The sequence below is a fragment of the Oculina patagonica genome, chromosome 4 (assembly GCF_052425735.1).
Source record: "Oculina patagonica isolate OP01 chromosome 4, crgOcupat, whole genome shotgun sequence".
NCBI lineage: Eukaryota > Metazoa > Cnidaria > Anthozoa > Scleractinia > Oculinidae > Oculina > Oculina patagonica.
This window is the reverse complement of record NC_135761.1, coordinates 50,363,272-50,385,385: the sequence shown is the minus strand read 5'-3', so window position 1 is coordinate 50,385,385 and position 22,114 is coordinate 50,363,272. Positions and strand designations below refer to the sequence as shown.

At 37.1% G+C, this 22,114-nt stretch overlaps 3 protein-coding genes across 3 annotated transcripts; all 3 read left to right on the top strand.

Moving 5' to 3' along the window:
- The first annotated feature begins 3,838 nt into the window (after positions 1–3,838).
- LOC144648551 (lactadherin-like) lies at positions 3,839–13,167 on the top strand. Its single transcript, XM_078508078.1, has 8 exons — positions 3,839–4,023; positions 5,440–5,533; positions 5,737–5,863; positions 6,461–6,798; positions 9,456–9,588; positions 10,114–10,427; positions 10,961–11,093; positions 12,977–13,167. Exons 1-8 carry the CDS (start codon positions 3,839–3,841, stop codon positions 13,165–13,167), a joined length of 1,515 nt encoding a protein of 504 aa, XP_078364204.1.
- Positions 13,168–13,649: 482 nt separating this feature from the next.
- Positions 13,650–15,242, top strand: LOC144650457 (CUB and peptidase domain-containing protein 1-like). The gene is made up of 2 exons (XM_078510143.1): positions 13,650–14,001; positions 15,007–15,242. Exons 1-2 carry the CDS (start codon positions 13,765–13,767, stop codon positions 15,223–15,225), a joined length of 456 nt encoding a protein of 151 aa, XP_078366269.1. The 5' UTR covers positions 13,650–13,764; the 3' UTR covers positions 15,226–15,242.
- A 1,173-nt stretch (positions 15,243–16,415) lies between these two features.
- Positions 16,416–19,792, top strand: LOC144648550 (adenosine receptor A1-like). The gene is made up of 2 exons (XM_078508077.1): positions 16,416–16,544; positions 18,848–19,792. The coding sequence occupies exon 2, from the start codon at positions 18,872–18,874 to the stop codon at positions 19,790–19,792; it is 921 nt and encodes a 306-aa protein (XP_078364203.1). The 5' UTR covers positions 16,416–16,544; positions 18,848–18,871.
- Positions 19,793–22,114: the final 2,322 nt, after the last annotated feature.

Sequence of the window (22,114 nt, the reverse complement as noted above, 5' to 3'; positions counted from 1 at the left end):
AAAAGAGGGCATCTCTATAAGATGGAATCTCTAAAATGGGGAATGTCAAACGTGTGGAATCCTTAAACAAAGTGTTAGGAGAATCATTAAATGGGAGAATCTCTAAATCAAGAAGTCTTTAAAAGTGGAATCAGTCTATCAGTCTTCCAAATTGAGGAATCTCTAAGAGGGGGATAATGAAGCAAAGAATTTTATTTTCTATTTCACATGTATCAGGAATAAAGCTTTTCCTAGAAACTAAAACAAGTTAAAAGGGTTGATAGGCTTATTTTGTTTTATAAACCCGTTTTGTTTCTAAGGCCTTAACCTTCACATGTACAAAATGTCGGTGTCGAGAAATTGTAAAGCGTGTATTCAACTTGCATACCTAATTCTGGGCTACATGAGCCGTTATTTACACCTTTAACCTCAGTTTCGCTGGAAAGAGAAATCCAGCCTATTTAGATGACCATGCATGGAAAACGTTAGTTTCTGATTATTTAAGATTTAATTCAAAAACTTTTTTCGTCACTTGCCAGTGTTATTAATAACCATTGCCAATAAAAAAGTAACTACCGATTGCAAAGCCACAGATTTTAAAGATGTGGAATTGTAATTGTTTCACAGGGAACCTTCGGTCTGGAAAGGTGAACTAGCTCATTAAGGTCATTCATCAACAGCATTAAGAATGATTCAAAGCATCATAATTAAGACACGCTGTTTTTTTTTTTTTCTAAAAACAGCAATCGGTCACTATCGAAGTAAAATGTAACTTTCCTATTGAAAATCGTTTTCATTTCTAGCTGTTATTACTGATGAACTGTATTTGAATCTGAGTGAGTATCACCACGTTTTTTTTTTTATTTTTTGTTCACTGAATGTAAATAGCTGTAACCGAAATATATGAACAAACAAAACAGTATCACTAGAAAATGGAAATATTTAATTTTAGTTGGAATTCGCCATTCGTGACTTACAGGATGATGTTACACGTATAACTGTTCTCGGTTTAAAAGTGCTGATAAGGTTCATTTGTTCCTTAAACTGTTTTGTCCTTTTTGTACTTTTATCTAAACTAAAGATCGGCGACACCAATACTGGTAGCATTCGCGCGCACTGAAATCATTGTCGTTATGTGATATAAAAACGTGCATATTCACCTGACATTTAACAAAGTGCGGATTGAGTTAATTCACCAAAACTACAAAGTTCATTTCGCAGCAAAGGAACACCAACGCGTGCAAGTTATCATGCTTGTTTAATTTTAGTTCCAAGTAATGTAGTTTTAAAATCAAAGTGTTCGTCTGATTTTTAGAGTGTTGATTAATACATTCAGCTCGTTTCTAATTAGGTATTGTATACTTAACAAGGAAATACAAATATTTCCAAACGGTTGTATCTGACATGGACAATGATCGTCAATAACACAACGGATATACCCAGCTTATAGAAACAGCAATTAGTACACCATTGAAGTCAATGAAACTAAAACCTTTAGTAGCTATTATTACTGATGAACTCTAATTGGATTGCGCGTACGCGTCTCTGCGTTCTTTTTCTTTTGTAAACATACATAGCTGTTCGGCTTATATATAAAACAGTCAAAACAGCAACACAAGAAAGTGGAAGTCGTGACTTGTGCTTGAATTCAAAAAAAAAATAATTATCTTTTTTTTTTTTGCCCACATGGGAGATGTAAACCGAATCACTTTTTTTTATTCATTAAAGTTCTGATAAGGTTCATTTGTTCCCTAAAAACGTTTTGTTTTTTTAGTACAATTATCTAACTGAGGATCGGTGATACCAGGACTGCCGTAGCAGTATTCGCACGGACTGAAAGAGATCATGGCCGTTATGAAACTAGGCAGAAAGTGCATATTCACCTTCGGATTTATTTATTTGACGAAAAATACAAAATACATATTGCAGCAATAAAAAAAACCCAAGGCGTGCAAATTATTATCGTTTTTAATATCAGTTTCAGATTTTTTAGATTTGAAATCAAATTATTCTTTTCATTTGAAAAGAGTGTTGATTGTACATTTAGCTCGTTTCTAAATAGCTAAACGAGGATATATAAATTAAATGTTTTAGAACTATTGTATTTCCCATTATTGATTTGGACTAAGCAAGAGAGGATTGCACGCAGTAAAGAGGGTAAGTGGATTGTTTCTACAAAATAAGCTTCAGTTGTTTGCCGATGTCTAGGGACATTGCTGTTGCGTCGTTGTCGTGGTTTTCGTTAACTCCCCATTATCCTCAAAATACTGAATCCAAAAAGGCATTTAATGGGACACTAAAAAATGGAAGAACTCTTTAGCTAGTTAATGAGTTCCTTTGAAAAAAAATATTATAATTATTTTAAAACATTATCAATTTTTATACCTGATCATAGTCGTACCTTTTTGGTACGCTTCGGCGGCATATCAGGCGAGTTTGGTCGAGCCATGGTTCGTATTTTGGCGAGACGCAGTCAATCCAAAATACCCATGGCGAGACCAAACGAACCTGATATGCAGCCGAAGCGTGCCAAAAAGGTACGATTAGGTATTTACCGTACCCAAATTCAAAATTTAGGAAAAAAATTGAGAACTCCGACTATATTGTTTCAATCTAAATGTTTCAGTACTCGTCAGCAAAAATCGCGCGCTCAAGTTAAGTTTTGGCGGGAAAGATTTTGCTTTTTTACGACCGATAAACACCAGCTAATCTTAAATCACGAGGTTCTGTTTTATTGGTAAAACCTCTTTTCAATGCAAGGTACGGTATATCTACTTTACTTGAAAGTGTCCATGATATCGTAGCGTGCCAGTTCAGTGACTTGACATCGTAGGATATCAGGAGAGTAGATTGCGCTTCAGATTGGATACCTGCGAATTTAAACACGGTAAAATACAGAATCGAACAGTACTGAATCAGACTAACTTTTAAAAAAATTATAGTTGTCACGAACTTTTCTAGATGTCTAGTATCCTTCTCTTTTTATTTTGCAGCCTTACTGTTGATTCGATGCAGAAGAAGAGATATGACCTCCTTACCACTTTGTTTTATAGTTTCCGTCTCAGTGCTTTTCTACAAATCTTTTCTTCCTGTCCAAGGTAAGCAGAAAAATATTCTTTTAAGAAACAAGCGAATTTTTTAAAGAAGAAACTTGGAATATTTAAAAAAGATCCTTTTAACGACAGGTTTTTTTTAGTTTGGGCTTTTAGCCTTGGGCCGGGCTGGCGAAAAACAGGATAAGTGGCATTATGAATGTTTTTCTTTTTTATCCCTTGGGGTGCAACTATTAAAAACAAAAACAAAAAAGTTCCATAACAATATCCATGTTAGCCATAATACACCATACAAACCTAGTTTGTTATTTTACAACAATTTTAGTGACATATAATATACCATAGCAATAATAAAGGTATTTTTAATTTCAATAAGGGTTGTGTCCACAAAATCTGGCTAGAATCTTTCTTATTTTCTAAATTAGAATGTCTTAAAAACACGATTATAAAACTAAAGCAATGGTGATGATGATGACGATGATGAACCATCTGAGTGACAACGTAGGTGCCATGTTTTTTGTTTTTTTTGTCTTTTTTTTCAATCTGGAGAAAAGCAAGATCTCAATGAGCGAGTCATGATTGGTTTTCTTTTTCCTTTTTATTGCATGCGAAAGTGGCGCGAGTTTCTTGAACTAATTAATCACCAAGCAAAATAATGCAGAACCAAATTAAACGCGAATTACCTACCAGACTCGAGTAAAACCCATTCTAAATAAGTTCTAAGCTAAGACTATCAATTACACATAGGAGGCTGCTTCGGCAATAAACTTGGTGTTTACAGTTCGTATATCATCGGCAACGGACAGATGACGGCTTCTTCTTACAAAGATTCTTGGCATCATCCCAGTCGCGGTCGGCTCCAAAATTTTCTCAGCGCATGGTGTACGAAGACCTCTAGCAAAAGCGACGAATGGCTTCAGGTTGACCTTGGAAATCTGTATCAAGTGTGTGGTGTTGCTACTGAGGGAGGCAGAGTGAACAGTAAATTGGCGTGGGTCAAGGAATTTAAGTTGTCTTACTCACAGGATGGAAAAAAAATGGGTAACTTATAAGGATGGAAACGGAAAGGAAATGGTGAGATTTACTATAAGTTGGACAAAATGGAAAACGAACATGACAATTTTACGTTGTTTACGGTGTAGTAAATAATGTAATACGTTTCAATGCTGGTCTTCTGAATAGTTAGGAATATGGTAAACTCCCTTTTTATAATTCCCCCTACCTCGCCCCTTGAATGAATTGACATCTGTCTGCTAAGGAAATAAAGTTACGTCAAAAATATATGCACCTCCGAGGGTAAGCCCTCCCCCGCCGACATTTCCTTGTTGTCTTATTAACACTGAATCGTCGAAGGACATTGTACTCTCAGTAAACGCAGGGACTCAAAAGATAGTGCGCCAATCCATTGACAGCATAATTAAATACTTTCGCTTGAGAATCAGTCAAATGAGTTCACTTTTCAGTTTGAAACGGTGTTACATGTTTACGTGTTTCTTTATATTTCCGTTAAGATGTTAAAACGTCAAACCTGTTACATTTCGATTCTGTCATGAAGCAAACTAAATCACGTGACAGCCTACATCCTGGAAAAGGATTTCCCTCATTGAAACGTCACATACGCGGCCGATCAGTAAACACTAAAGACTACACTAAAGACACTACAACCTTTTAGTCAAGGAAGTTTTCATTCATCTGAACTGTTGTGTTTTATCTTAACTTTCGTTAATTTGAATTTCAAAAAGACTTTTGAAGGAGGAAACGTGATACTTTTCGTGCAAACGTTTGTAACATGATACTTTTGTTTTTCTATTAAGCTGTGATGCTTCAAAGTCTAGTTTAATAAAATTGCGGTTTTACTGGCACCACTGAGTCTACAAGAATCCTACCGCATTAAAAAGCACACGACGTTGGGCTTAGATACAACATTTCCAAAAACGTCCATGCTATATATGTTAACGTTCGTTATTTTGATTTCGGTTAGACGTTGAAACAGCAAACGTGATACTTTTTCCTTCTGGGCAAATGAATGTAGCATGATACTTTTGTTTTTCTCTTAAACGCACGTAACATGATAATTTTATTTTATGTCGAAAACGTATTTCACTTGACACATTCCATTCAAACAGTTATAAATATAAATAAAGTTTAATATAATATATTGAAATAAAAAAAAAACTACACTTTCATCCCGACAAGCCTGTTTCGTGATTGCTCACTCTTCGGGGGAATTAAATGATAAGAATAATCTCAACCGTCGTTTATATACCATAAAATTTACATAATTAATCATGCAGAAATTTTAAATGTTCAACTGTTTAGTTGTTACATAGCAACGCTTTGTTTCTGTGGTGGCAAGAAGATACAAGTTCGTTTCGTTTGTTATTTCATTATGTATCATTTCATTTAGCTTATCTTACAACAGCTCAAGCAAAAGATGTAATCTGTTTCTTAAAGAGAAACTTCTTATCATCTGCCGACCTGACCTGTCGTCACTTATGTTTGTATGTATGTATATGTAACCTCTACGTATAAAAATCTCTTCCAGTATTTGTCCTCCCAAATTCCTTACTTGTTTTGTAAACAAAGGGCTTAAAGGTGGCTGAAACCGTGCAACTTGCTTTCTGTTAAATTTAATGCCGTATAAATGCTCCTAATCTTCACTACCAACATATACATCACTTAGTTTCTATGTTCACTTTCACAGGAATTTCGCAGATCTGGCGTTCATTACAATGCTAACACGTTGGGACCAATATATGCAAGATATGTTCGCTTTTATCCAACTAAGCAGCATATATGGAATTGTCTTAGAGTAGAGGTGTATGGCACGAGTGAGTTATCGTCTTTATTTTTTTGCTGCTATTTTTTTTTTTCATTCAATTGGTATTTTTTAAAGTTAGTTGACGTTCTATTACTTTGCCATTGTTACATTTTTTGTTTCAAAAGAAACTTTAAAACTGTCGATTTCCATTATTATCTTCATTAATAATTTTCGTTCTTCTCCTTTTAATGACATACTCACAAATTCTTCGATTCTATTCATTCATGTTGAAGGCAAAACTTGCGTCTTTTTGCGACTTTGTTCGGCCAGGACTTGCGTGCACTCGCTTTGACTTGTGATGACCTGCGTTTTCTTTGCTCGGGATTAGATTTGCACACAAGTGGACGGACGTTTTTTTTGTCCTTTTGGCAACCCAACGCAAGTCAGCACAACTCTTGTTGCTTACTTTCAAGTACTACAGCGCCCGCTGTAGCCTTTAAAAAACTTGAAGTTCGTTTGGCCACTTATCGACGCAACTCTTTGCGCATTTTCAACTTGTGAATGCTTGCACCTCCGTTTGACAAGAATGCTGACCATTGTTACTTTCAACGCTCAAGGGAAAACAATTCTATCTATGTTCTAACCTCATGCTGTCAATTACTCGTAGAACTCAATGCCTGCTTCGATAAAGCTGTTGGTGTTGCCAATCCGAGTATCATCACACAAAAACAGATGACGGCTTCTTCTTACCATAGCTCCAGCTACCAACCCGCTTATGGTCGTCTCAACGACATTAGAGGAGACGGGTGGTGTACGAAGACACCTAGCAAGAACAACGAATGGCTTCAGGTTGACCTTGGGCAGCTATTTGAAGTGTGTAGTGTTGCTACTCAGGGAGACAGTCAGACAGATCCTAGAGATGGGGGGTGGGTCACGGCTTTTAAGCTGTATTACTCGCAGGATGGAAAACACTGGATAAAGTACAACAACAATGGCAAAGAAATGGTGAGAATTAATATAATTTTTGGACAAAAGAGAATACGAAAATCAGTAAAAATTTTAGGTTGTTTACGGTGCAGCAGATTTCAATCCAACGCGCGCTCGTGGAATAATTGTTAAGTATACGTGACCCATTCAATTCCATTGTTCATTAAACAGTCGGATACGAGTACACAACTCGTGCATGCGCCCAGAGAAGAAGTAGGAAAAAACAAAAGGAATTCTAATGAAAATTGTAAAATAACTCAGATAGTACACGCGCTATGATTAGTCGGCACAGTTGGCAAACCTATGTACTTAATGTATGTAAGTCCCGCTTCCTGATATGGCAGCACTATGCTTGATTACGCGAAAGGACAAAAATTACCGTTAACTGGTTTAATGCCTTTTTGGTTTAACTTATGATTCAGGCAGAGGATAATGATTCTCATAAATTACCATAAATGAGACTATCTGAGCGTAGATCACAAAATGAATATTTTCGCCCAACGCACTTGGAGCGAAGGAACTATTGGCAGGGGCGTAGCCAGCTTTTGAAAGAGTTGTAGGCCTGGTCAATCGGCCCGTAAGGGCCGCTTTTTGAGGGGGTTGGGGCAGAGGAGGTCGGCCGAGGATTTTTTTTTATTAACTTTCCAAAAACAGAGGTTTAGATTACATTTTTCATAAGCGGCTTCCGATGCTGTACTAGGCGACGGTAACCACATAAGGGTTCCTGAGGTTTCCTTTTCCTATGGGTTCTGGGGGGCATGCTCCCCCAGAAAAATTGAAATGTAGAAGCTCGGAAATGCAATTTCCAGCATTCCGAGCATCAAAAGAAGTGCTGTTAATGATTATTTTTATTGAAATCCCCGAAAAGAAAGCTATCTGCTTCACTTTCTGCTAATGATATGTGTCTTTCACAGCACCTAAATTATAACATTTCGTATGAAGGAATTGCTCCAGTTTTCACTCATTCAAAAATAAACGCACTTGTCTTTTACAGCGCACGCCATTGTGCGTTTGTCTGTCACCTGGCCAGTCTAGAAGGCTCCCGAGTTTGCACTTGCTAGATAATAATAGTAATAATAAACCTTTATTTAACCACGATCTGTTTTAAAGCAAATACATGCTTGAGGGGTCGTATGTACGTGTGATTAACTACCTACCTAAGAAAAACTAAAATAATATTAATTAATATTAATAGATAAGCCTTGATCTTATCACGACAGGGTAGTTGTGAAATGTATAATGCTAAGGTACGTCACAAATTGCCAATTTATCTTGAAAGAGTTTCAGCCTAATTGATTTTCTATCACACATTTTGAAAATACGAGCTCCAGTGGGTTGAAAATTTGTAGGCCCGGGCCTACGGGCCTATAGGCTGGCTACGCCCCTGATTGGAAAGAGCCGAAATCCTGTGAAAACTCAGAAACATAGATACGCGAAGGAACACAAAAACAGTTTTGCTTTCACCAGACTGGAATAATAAAATAACACGCATAATTTTTCGTTTAACATTTACTCAGAAACCTTTTTTGAAAGATTAACAGTACTTCATATTCGCTAGAATGAAGGCTTACTTCAACTGTTTTTTTTATGACAGAACCTTACGCTGATTCCTTGTACACGTCTAGTTTATGCGCTTCAGTGCTTTCTGCTAAGTCTGTTATTCGGCGAAAACGAAGAAATACGGAATAAATAAATTCATAATAATTTTCTAAAGCAGAGTTCTGGAACTAACCTTTATTCTCAATACCTTCGTCAGTGTGTGAATTTTGTAAACTTGAAAAGTTTTCATGTAGTCTCTTACTTTCGCGATGAATGACTCCGGCCACAATTTGCTAGATTTTTACGTCAAAGAACTTTAAAATTGCTGAATACGTTTTGTACCGTGACATTTTGCATTATTCCTTTTCTTCCTCATGACTTTCATAGCTTTAAGAGAACTTTTAAACGTTTTGTCTCGTCGATCCGTGGATTTTGTACGTGGAGTTGAACATGTGTTTTATTCTTTCAGTCGCAGTGATTGGTTTACCGCGAAAAAAATAAAAAAAATAAAATAGATCCATTTTACTTTGACAAACGTTTTCTATAGTTATTTCAGAAAAGTAATAAACCGTACTTCTTAGGGCTTTACTGGTGTAAAAAAAACACGTGGGATATAAACAGTTTAATCTTTATGCTGCGCGTTGTGATTAATCTTTATTACCAATATAGAGACTCAAATGAAGAGAAAAACCTCGCGCGCAGTTATGAACACAACTTAAGCAGTTGCGAAAACTGGAAAGCCTGAAAAATATTTTCGCAACTGCTTAAATTGTGTTTATAACTGCAAGGATCTTCTCTTCATTTATTCTTCATCGGCAATTCAAATATATTATATCATATATTTATAATTTCATCTTCATCTTCCCCGGGTATATTACAAACTAATTTAATGACCAGCTCCCAGTTGGCTTGTTAGCTCAATTGGTTAGAGCGCTGCACCGGTATCGCAGAGGTTAGGCCTGATTTTTTTTTCAGGCTTTCTTTTCGCAACTGCTTAAGTTGTGTTCATAACTGCGAGGATCTTCTCTTTATTTATTCTTCATCCGCAATTCCTCATCCACAGTTCAAATATATGATTTCATATATTTATAATTTCAATATAAAGATCACTCAATTTGGAATGTGCACCTTCACAGGAATTTCGCAGATATGGCGAGAGTACTTTAGTTGACAACCACATGTTAACACCAATATATGCAAGGTATATTCGCTTTAATCCAACTAAGCGGCATAGATGGAATTGTCTTAGAGCGGAGGTGTATGGCAAGGGTGAGTTATTATCTTGCTGATTATTCCTTCGTTATTGGTATTTTTTTAAAGTTAGGTGAATATCTACTTCCTTGCAATAATAATACAATTTTAATTTTCTATTCGATGTGTGAGAAGAAACTTTGAATCTGCAGATTTTTCCTATTACATTCTTTAATAATTTTCCTTTTTTGCCTATTATTTTTTCCTTATATAATTACGGACATACTAGCAAACTCTTTGATTACACCCATATTAAAGGCAAAACTTGCGTCTTTATGTGACTCTGTTTGCCTACGACTTACTTGCATTCGTGTTGACTTATGATGACTTGCGCTCACTTTGATCGGGATCAAGAACTGAATTCCAGCTCCTGCTGTAGCCTTGAAATGGCCCTTTTTAATAAACTTCAATGTCTGTTTGGCCATCCGACGCAAGTCTGTACGCAAGTTCAACTTGTGACTGCTTGCACTCCCGTTTGACAAGTTAAGAGTGCTGACAATTTTACCTTCGAAACTCAAGTGAATATGCCTGTTCTAACTTTAGGAATAGGAATCTCGACCTGCTTTAGTAGTGCTGTGGGTGTTGCCAGTTCGAGTACCATCACTGATAAACAGATGACGGCATCTACTTATTTTTCCTCCCAATACAAACCCGCTAATGGTCGACTCAATAGAGCCATTCCATGGTGTGCGAGGACGCCTAGCAGAAACGACGAATGGCTTCAGGTTGACCTTGGCCAGCTTTTTCTAGTGTGTGGTGTTGGTACTCAGGAAAAGAGAGTCATGGCGTTTAAGCTGTCTTACTCGCAGGATGGAAAACACTGGACAACCTATAAGGATGAAAATGGCAACGAAATGGTAAGTTATATAATTGGACAAAAGACACGATGACGATGACAAACACAAGTGTAGTCATCTATTGGAATATGCGGTGTTGGTCCCGGTCTTAGGACAGCGTTAAGGACATCGTACAAGCGTTGTTATAAGTCTCCCAACTCGATTGCTTTCAAACACTCATGGATGAAGTGACATCTGTTTGCCAACGAAACCACATTCTAAGCAAATGAAAGATCATCGCAGAAGTGTACTCAACTTAAGCAGTTGAGATTTTGTCGGGTCATAAGCCCCCCTCCCCCTTCCAACTTTACCTTACAGCTTCATTAACATAAGATCAACGGAGAGCACTGAGAAATTACCCAGTGATTAAATTTCAAGTACAGTGCAGAAATAAGCGTTTGATTAAAGTGACTCCCTCAGCACATTCTTAAAGTAGTTTCTAGTCAAACGCCGGTAATATAACCCCATCCCTGCAAGTTATAATACGACCCAATCTTGCTGCTTCTAATTTTCTTAATATAAACATCACTGGGTTCCTATGTACACTTTTTCAGGAATTTCACAGGAGCGGCGAGGAAAACAACGTTGACAAACACAAGTTGAAACCAGTATCTGCAAGATATATTCGCTTTAATCCGACTAAGCGGAATAAATGGAATTGTCTCAGAGTCGAGGTATATGGCGCGGGTGAGTTATTGTCTCAGAAGCTTATCACGCTTTGCTTTATTCAGCTGTTTATAACTGTTTAAAAGTTAGTTTAAGTTGTACTTTGCAATTATATTGCATTTTTTTCTGTACGATAAGTCAGAGGAAACTTTAACCCTCAGACTTACAAGCAAACTCAAACCCCCACCGTCGTTCCGGTCCCAGGGTTTTCGTTCTATTAAGGCACAGCGAAATTATTGTGCACTGTGTAGAAATCCCCTAGCTTACTCGACAAGTTGAGAGAATTTGAGTCGACTGTCACGTCATATGACGTCACATGGCGTCACTAGAGCCGTCATCTTGGATCCACCAGAACTTCAGAAAATATCGAAAATTGAAGCAGAATGCTTATGGAATGTACAAATAAGTATATCGTGCAATTCTGTTCGAAAAATCTGGAAAAAAAGAAACACGTTAAAAATGGCAAGGTCGTATATCAAGGACACATGGTTGATAGCTACTGAAAGTTTCAGCAGTGTAGAGTAAAACCTTCTTTTTAAAATTTCGGAAAATCCACGAGGGTTGAATACTTCTGAGTTTCCTTATTATTCTCTTGAATATATTTTTTTCTGTTTTTACCGTATTTTTTCTTGTTGTGGCATACAGTAAAAACCCGCGTATAAGAACCTAACGTTTAAGAACCTGTTAGGCTAAAATTTCATTTTTAAGCACCCTTCACATAAGAACCATTTTAGGCTAAAATTCTAAAACAGGTTCTTATTTTCAAAAAAAGAAAAAATAATCTTCTCAAAAATATAGAATTAAAAAATCTTCTCAAAAATATATTTATAACACAGTCTGTACACATTATAGTTACAGCATAGTTACAGGATTTATTGGGAATTATAGTGAAGGTTACAGTATAGTTTTGATTTTAACGGAATCAGATTAAGATAGTATAGTATTTTGCTTACCGAAGCCTTCAAGAATACTGTTATTGGACATTAAAGAGCAGATCATTTACAAATTCTACTTTATTTCTTGAACAAAAGTTAAGAACCTAATTAAGAACCCAGTAAGCCTAATTTTACACTAAATACCATTTATATAAGAACCTGTTTAGGCTAACTTGAAAAAACCTAGGTTCTTATACGCGGGTTTTTACTGTACTTGCAAACTCTTGATTTCATTCAGTTATACATCATCATTTTTCATTTATACATGATGAAAAGTTATGTCAAATGATTTAGGTTAACAGAAAAAATAATTTCGGGGCTAAACTTAAGATAATAGCGACCTTCAGATTTGACTACGAGTACGAAATCGAGTAGAGTACGAGTTTGGAATTTCGACACAATTATATCCCCCAAACTATAACTCTTCCCTGTTGCTGACCAACACATAAATTAGCGTTAGGGATAAGATTGGTGTGATACAGTGATTATAGGAGGCACACGAATTTGGTTTGAAAACTCGTACTGGGAGTTGTTCTAGAATTGAAATTGACGTCGCTGCACTGAATTGGGTTGCTCGTGTGGGCGGCTACCACCGATAAACCTTCAGTAATCTTCAGAGTCAAATTGACTTGACTCTAAAGATTACTTCTGCTCAGGTTTTCGAAACGTCATTCATTATCAACAATTCTTTTCAATCTACTCTCACCCGACGATCACACTATACGACCTAACTCCATACGGTTTGTTGAAGTTTGCTTCGTGAAGCCTAGCCCGAAAAATGATTTAAACACAAGCTAGCCCTGCGATGTCAATCAACTTAGTGCCTTCCTGAAACTTAGAATCGGAGAAAAGGTAGCGCAGTGATTTTTTTTTTAGAAATCATGTAAGTGAAGAGTGGTTAGTTAATTATCTCTCTGATTTTCAAGATTTAGTAATACACAGTGCCTTCGTTTTTTTCTTCTCCGACAGTATTGGCTGATTGCGGTGTAAACTTGAACAAAAGAATCGTGGGAGGTCAACACGCCAGTCCAGGAGAATGGCGCTGGCACGTGCAAGTTGGCTCTGGCGGCTGCAGTGCTTCCCTTTTGACTCCACAGTGGGCAATCACCGCTGCACATTGCGTGAAAGGTTACGATGTTGCAGATGTCAAATTAACGTGAGTAACGTGTTTGTCACGGAATTTCGAAGATTTTTGGTCTTAACTGTTCTGGAATGGTGGTAGGTAACCTAACCCTAGATAAACATCTTTTAACATTTTAAGGAGTAAATAACCTTAATTTGCGAATAGAAATCACGCTACGGCTATAAATATCGTTAGTATAATTTCCGGAAGTGAATTTAGTTCTGAGGATATTTGCACCTCAAGATTTGTTTGATAAATTTCACTCCAAACAAACAAATGAATGATGTATAAACTCTTCAAAAATAAGCCCCATAATTTTAAGACCTCATCAAAGCAAACGCACAAGGATGGGCGAGAATTTCTTTTCAAGATGCAAAACGTTCGAAATTAGATGACAGAGAAAATAGCGGAGGCTAACTAGGATCCTTTAATCCTAGTTAGCCTCCGCTAACTAGGATCCTTTAATCACTTTCCATCAATCAAGAAGTTTTGTAAGAGACGTGTGTTCTCCCTGGAAACATCCATCATTAACATCAATGTTCTCTACTTATTGTTCACCTCCATCAGACTTGGCCAACACACTCGTTCTAAAATAAGTGGGAAGGAACAGAAACGTTCAATTAGTAAATACATCATGCATCCTCAGTACAAATTTCCTAAATATGACTTTGCATTGATGAAACTGGCAAACCCCGCTACTATTAACGATCATGTGGGTACTATCTGCTTGCCTGAGTCCACCACAAAACTGCCAGCTGGAACAGTCCTCTGGGAAACTGGCTGGGGTAAACTTTCTCACTACGCCTGGTTGTCGGACGTATTAAAAGAGTTGGAGGTTGTCATCGCGCCTCGAGACAGTTATTGGAGGAGTGTAAGTATCATGTAATATACACCGAAACAAGATATAAAACTAAATCATCTTCAAAAACTAACTTATTACTGGTTAATTCGTGGCCTATATTTTGCTGTCAAAAGACAGGCGGGTTACTTGAATCCTCAGTATTCGAGGATATACCAGTTGCATCTTGTCATTAAAGATGTGAATATTGTTCATCGTGGTGTAAGATAGGTAATGAACGTTTATTCGTTTGTCTCACGATAGAATCGCTTTGAGATGTTGATCGCGACGTTTCGACTGCAATACTGCTAGTCTTCATCAGGCGATGAGGTCGACTATTAACAGTCGACCTCATTGCCTGATGAAGACTAGCAGTATTGCAGTCGAAACGTCGCGATCAACATCTCAAAGCGATTCTATCGTGAGACAAACGAATAAACGTTCATTACCAGTTGCATGTTGTAAGTTGCATCTTGGCGCTATTGTTAGAAAGCGAAGGATCTATTGTGTGAAAGAATTGGGCAACCATTACACGTCATAAAATCCAAAATTGCGGCGCGCGGGAAATTTAAAAGCAACAATCTTTTCCACTTTTTGTTGCTATTAAATGTCATTTTTTCCTTTGCTTGGCCTTTAAAATTTGGAATTTAAACAAGAAGACTAATCGTTCAGTACACCATACATTATTCCATTCTTGGAGAGGGTTTTTTTTGGATAAGGGGCAATACCACTATAAAAATCAACAACTGTTTGGCCCACGTTTATGCAAAAAGGACAATGTGGGTCGTGATCACCTTTTCCATTTGAAGACAGATTACTGCTACGTTGCTCACCTATCTACTGGTTCGTAAGCTTACGAGGTATAATTAATCCCAAGCCCATTTTTTGCTTATTGCTTGAAAACCTTGCTTTAAACCTATTAATTTTAATTGGTAATTTTTTTCATCTTTAATTTCGTATTTCTCTGTTTGAATTGTTGTACGAGGGACTCAAATTATGTCAAGGCTGATATTTTTCTGTTGTATTCTTTCATTTTAGCTACATAACACAGAATTCATTACCACCGCTACAGAAGGGCACGGAACTTGTCGTGGAGACTCGGGTGGACCAGTGGTGCATGAACGAAACGGCCGGTGGTATTTAGAAGGAGTTCACAGCTGGGGGCGTCCTACCTGCGCTCAGCCTGGCTACTACGATGGACAGGCTGATGTGCGAGCCGTTCTCCAGTGGATAAAAGATACCATGAAAAATAACTGATGAAATATAGTTCACCACAAAATGATTTTAACGTCCTGTATCATTAAAGAGAACGGTGTTGATGAAATGGATTGTCGTCTGTTATATTTCTTAGCACTTATTATAAACTGGGAATTGTTTGAAAAAAGGAAAACATTCATCTGCCTCTTAATAGTAAACGCTTAGTAAACCTTGTTTCGTGTATAAGAGATTCGGAAAATCGGTATTCATTCAATCACAATCGAAACAGAAAAATACTTATGCAGCGCAGTCGAAGGCTGACCAACAATCAATCTGAGAGTGATAATTGATCGTCGCAGTGAATTTCCAATTTAAGCAATTGGAATAAAGAAGCCTGAAAAAAATTCAGGGCTTCAACGGGATTCGAACCCGTGACCTCCGCGATACCGGTGCAATGCTCTACCAACTGAGCTATTGAAGCCACACATTGGGAGCGAGGTCAATTGTGAGTTCATATTTTCCCGTGAGAGGAGTGAAATGATGTAATGTATATGAAATGATTCATATATGAACTGCGGATGTATATGAGAGTAATAAATGATCGTCGCAGTGAATTTCCAATTTAAGCAATTGGAATAAAGAAGCCTGAAAAAAATTCAGGGCTTCAACGGGATTCGAACCCGTGACCTCCGCGATACCGGTGCGATGCTCTACCAACTGAGCTATTGAATTCACTGCGACGATCATTTATCACTCTCATATACATCCGCAGTTCATATATGAATCATTTCATATACATTACATCATTTTACTCCTCTCACGGGAAAATATGAACTCACAATTGACCTCGCTCCCAATGTGTGGCTTCAATAGCTCAGTTGGTAAAGCATCGCACCGGTATCGCGGAGGTCACGGGTTTGAATCCCGTTGAAGCCCTGAATTTTTTTCAGGCTTCTTTATTCCAATTGCTGAAACTCACTGCGACGATTATTTATCACTCTCATATACATCCGCAGTTCATATATGAATCATTTCATATACATTACATCAACAATCAATCTGTAACATTTTCCCACCTATTGCAAAAAAAATGGAATATTGAAGCAAAAGATTAGTCACATTTTTCCAAAGTTATCTCTTGATAAAGTCCAATCTCCCCTGAACCTAGAACGCTTGGGCACTAGGCTCTATAAATTTCAATTAGTAAAATAATTACCTGGCTTTGTTATTTAGAGAAACACTGCACTTGACAATTTTGGCTGTAAAACAGCTTCGTTAAATACTGAATATCGTAAAATCGACGGCACATTAAGACTGTTCCTTTGTTACATGACCGGCCTTCAACGTCTTTCTTCGTAAGAAGAAGTAGCGACAGCTCGGTAGGTTGGATTGTATTTTGAATAATTATATTGTACACGGATGCAATGATGGCAATTTCAGACGTCTTGTCAGTTTGCAATGATTTCAAATTTAAATGCAAGATATCATCCTTATCTCGATCATATCATTTTTAAAGTATGCTGCCAATGCTTATTTCTTATTAATTTTACTATTTTACTTATCTTTCAATCTGCTGGTCTGTACCGGTCTGTAATACATCATTTTGTTTTTCTTTAACAATGGAACATCTTGGATGTCCCGCTATTCAAAACAGCTACCGGCCAGCAGTCATTTGTATTCAGAGCTACTCGGCTTTGGAACGAACTACCTCGGACTCCAACAGATGTTAATAGTTTGAGTATTTTTTAAGGATGCTATAAAACGTCGCGCTTGGAAGAATTTTATTGAAAGATAGGACCCTTTTAAACGTAACCCTTTATGATATTTAGAATGATTTTATTTTTTAGCTGTACATTTTTAATATTTCATTGTCATTTACCCTGAAAACCCATTTTTGGAGAGGTCAATAAAATCTTATGTCTTATGTCTTACATTTTCATCGTCTCTGTTTCTGTTCAAAAGACTACACTAGCTAACACTTTTTATTTTCGCGTTCAGCTTACATAAAAAAGTCTTCTATAAGAAGGTGGGAAAATATACGTATAATTATGACCATTTGCATGTGGAAAAATAGGTAATATTTGCCACATGATGAATTTTCCGGAGATTCGTTTTCGAGATTGTTTAACGACTCCAAAATTATCGAAATTAAAACTTGCGAAAATAAAAGGCATATTTCTAGAATACGAACTCCAATGAGCGTTAATATGACCGGTAATAAACGTCAATGGGGGTTTATGAATGAGAAAACATTGTGAGAGAAAAGCTTGTGCATGTGGCAAATATACACGAGAGATGGAAATTTTTAGCTGGTCATAAATTGTCAAAGCCGTGTTAATTTCTAAAAGCAGCTGCTTCATACGTACGTCTGGTGAAATGGTAATTATATAATTGACAAACACATAGAAAGGTAAATGTTAATATCCGGCCTTCTTCTAACTATTTACGTTTACAGGTTAATGTTTCAAAGCTAGCTATCCGAATGGTTCGATGACCTGTTAAAAAAACATAAATATTTATTAAAATGATCTCAGATTTGTCAGATTTTTTATTATTTGCACTAATTACAAAACCTTGCAACAATTAAATTATAACATCAACAAATGAAATACAAAAATTGAAGAAATAAGATATACAAAAAAACCAAATTGAGTCGTTCACTGACACGTACAAACAACAGATAAGAAATATCTATTACAAAAAACAAGCTATTACCTTATTTCATGAAATTTTGGCGACATTTGAATTAAGCTATTTTAAAAAATTCGTATTGAGCGACACTTTAACTAGGGATTTTTCGTATATTTTGGAACATAAGGGACGGACCATTATTTTCTTGGAGGGGGGGAATGAAAAATTTTCCTCTGCAAACTTTTTTTTAGTATATGCACCTCTGCAAACATTTTTTTTCGAAATTCTAACTATTTTTTGTGATACATATCGTGTTTGCAGACACAATTAATTTTGTCTTTCTAGGCCGTGCAAACAATTTTTTTCAATATTTCCCCCCCCCCCCCCCTCCAAAAAAAATAATGGTCCGTCCCTAAGTCACTTAATTTTCCAAAATTTCATGAAAATCCGTAATTAGCGACATTTAACTTTAGCGATTTTTTGAAAAATCACTTAATTCGCTAAATTAAAGTGTCGCCAAAATTTCATGTAATAGGGTATCTATTATCTTCATGTCTAATCAAAAAATGATCTACTTTGCATAAGATATCTGAGCGCGAATCTGGCGTTCCAAAACTACCTAAGGCCTTTAGCCACTGTCTTAAGCTCACAGTGACAGCTTTTAGGGGCAGATAAGAGTAGTCACAAAAAATAGTCAATGTTTTTTGTACTTTTGCAATTGGTTAATTGACCGATTGATTGATTGATTGATTGATTGATTGATTGATTGATTGATTGATTGACTGACTGGCTGACTGACTGACTGACTGACTGACTGACTGACTGACTGACTGACTGATTGATTGATTGATCGATCGATCGATCGATCGATCGATCGATCGATTGATTGATTGATTGATTGATTGATTGATTGTTTGTTTGATTGATTGAAACCTCGTTATAGCGAACATATTTTGCAAGCCCCTTGGCTCTTCGTTATATCGAGATTCCACTGTATATGATTTCTGTCAAGCCCTAGAAAATTAAAGCGTGCTCTTGTTCTTTATTTTAGGTAAACATTTTACTGACACTCACCATGGACTTCAACAAATGGAACCCGTTCTGGAGTGTATGTTATGGAGTGACAGCATTTATAATCATCATAAGTAACTCTTTGTCCATATTAATTCTTCTCCAGCAAAAGCTTCGCAAACGTTCTTACTACCTGTTAATCGATTTGGCCATTGCGGATCTTTTGGTTGGTTTATTTGCAGTACCGACTTATATTATCGATGCCATCTCTGGGAATAAACTAGTATCAAAACTCGTGCTTGATTGCGTGGATATGTTTACAGGTTTTGCCTCTATTTTCACTTTGGCTGTTATTTCTCTTGAAAGACTTAATGCTATTGCTCGGCCACTGCAGCATCGCCAACTCTCTTCTCGTAGCTACATTACTGGCATAGCAATTCCATGGATCCTTTCCCTTACTGCCACTTCAACTCGAGTATTACTTGGTTTTTCCATCATAAAAATTCACCAGTTCCTTATTGTCGTGGTTATCAGTTTATCAACTCCTTTGTTGATATCTTCTATAGCTTACTTCGCTATTTGGAGAAAGCAAGCTTCTAGACTACAAAATGGAGTTAGAGCAAGAACAGAAGCTAAGTTGTCGAAGACATTGTTTTTGATAACAGGAACTCTTGTTTTGACATGGCTACCGTTCCAAGTTTTAGTCATTGTGTTAACGATGTGTTTGTCATGTCAGAATGTACACATTGTAGTTGTTTTGGTAATTAAGCTCCTTCAGTTCAGTAATTCTTTTATAAATTTTATCATTTATTGTGTAAGAATACAAGATTACAGAGAAGCGGTATCGGAGATATTTTACAGGTGCAAATGCAGTCGTACCAGGCTCCAGGTGCCCTACCCGTTGGCCGACAGCATGTCAAGTATCACGTTGACTTACTTCTCAAGCACGTTGTCTTTGTACAACGACAGTAGCCCAGCCAGTTGACGAATAGCAGAACAGACGAAACAAGGCGTTAAGACTTTAATTGTGCACCTCTTGCCTGAACGTGCGCATTCCGCCCCTTAGATCAAGACTACAGAATTATTTGTGTTAAAACGAGACTGATCATACAGCATGGTTGGTTGATTTAACCTCTACGAGCTGTGGAAGTCCGCCGATTGTATAAAGAAGTAACTGAAAGAAGAACTGCCTGCACTCCAACTGTTTACATACTATTTTGTCCTTTGACTCGAAGGTCCGCCATTTGTAGATTGGCGTGAAATATTTTAGACCAGATTGTGAGATGCTAAGTTGAATTAACAATCGAAGTCAAATTAACTTGCATTAGATATAGGAGCCTCGGAAAAAAATGACCAAAGTACTGTACTTCATACGTTGTCACCTATCAGACTTGCAGTGCGCCTAAGTGACTACGAGATGGTGCTTGCGGCACGCAGCGAGACCAGTCTCTCTCAAGAGTTTTATTTCTCAACGCACGAGCGTTATATGTCTCGTATTTACTTAGACGCGCTTAACATTACACAATTTATTTATAGACATGTCTACTCCAATTATGCCTGTTTTAGTTTATTCTACGTTTTTTAAGTTTCTTGCAGGGAGGAATCATTTGTTTATATCATCTTTTCGTTGTTGTTGTTGTTGTTTTTGTTTTTTTTTCAATTAAGGCATCTGATGTCATTGAATACGTTGAGTCCAAGATAGAGGCTTTGGAGCTAAGTCATACGTCTCTGAAATGTCTGAAAGCTATTGACCGTGGGAAATATTCTTTTCACATCCAACACCTTCACGACCTCTTCTAGCCCCCGTCCCCGCCGCGTCCCGAAAGACCAAAAAATAGAATAGAATAGCGGCTGTCAACATAATTAAACTTGCTTCTAAAAGGAAAGGTGTCTACAGATTAGATGTTTGCTCGATAGTCAAGGCCCAAAAAAGAGAAAGAGGTTTATTGAGAGCACAGAAATTCCTGCATTCAAGTGGTGACTTCCCTGCTGTCTTCGCCGCAAACATCTAAAAGAAGGAAGAAGATGTACAAGCGCTGCTTTGAATGTTAGGATTCGTAAGGGATAAATAATGAGGTTGATGAGTGAATTGCTAAAATGAAGAAGCTTTATGACATAGACTAATACCACAGGAAGCTGTCGACATGGCTCGCATAAATTCAGTACCACAACTAAGATCTCAAATGGAAGCCACGTGACTATAAAAGAAACTGTTAGGAATAACAACGTCTTGCTAAGTTTTTCCTCGCTTGCATTTCGGTGTAAATTGGGCAAACGAGATCTTAGTGTTTTCCAAATAAAGCAATAACAAGACGTCGTTAGGGCAAGTGGGGCTGTAAAGGAAATTATAATTATGGTAACAAAGTGCCGAGGAGTTATTATCAGGCGATACAGAAGAAGTCTTGATGACTTAACCATTGCAGCTAAACACCATGGTGTAACCATGGCGACAATATAGGCGCGTCTGCTCAGCATACGATGATGAAGAGGCCTGCCAATGGCGTGCATTTCTCTCCAAAACAATAGCAGCAAGTATGAAAACAGACGCAAGGCCAGCCAGCATGTCAACACAGTCAAATACACTGAACAAATAGCAACTAATCTGTATTACAGATGTGCAGTGTTATGTAAATAGGAATGGATATCGGCCCAACCAAGAAATCGGCCACGGTTAAATTTATTAAAAGAAAATGTGGACGCTTGCCAGGTTTCCGACGACGATAATGAATGTAAGTATTCCAAATGATATGTTCCAGAAGATGTTCAAGATGTTAAAATCCATTATTTCACCCTGATATGACGTCGTTGGACCACCTTTGAAAGACCAAATTCAGGGGGAAAATGTCAATTTACTTGTCTATCAAAGATCCGAAATTCGTGTTTCTTTTCTTGTTTGGCTTTTTCTTTCCGGTTCTCAACTAAGCTAGGTCAAGAAACCCACAAAGAAAGTAAGATAAAATATCAAAATAACACTCAGCGCAATTTGCTTCCCTATAGAAAAAGTTAATATAATAGTTGCTTTAACCGCTAAGTGCACGGAGAATGAAGTAACCATTTACTTTAGCTTATAGCACTTCATTTGAAAGGATATGTCTCGCTAAACATTTTATATTAGTTCATAGGGAGTGAGTGTGAAATATATGTGGTAATGTTAGCAACACATGGACTCATCGATAAAACGTTCTTGGGAAATCTGCCATGAACATTTTAAACCTGTAAAAAGGGCCACTGACATTATTTCTGTCACGAAGACTATACTAGAATGGTGTAGCATTTGGCTGTTTAAAACGGGTTTGTAGCCTAATAA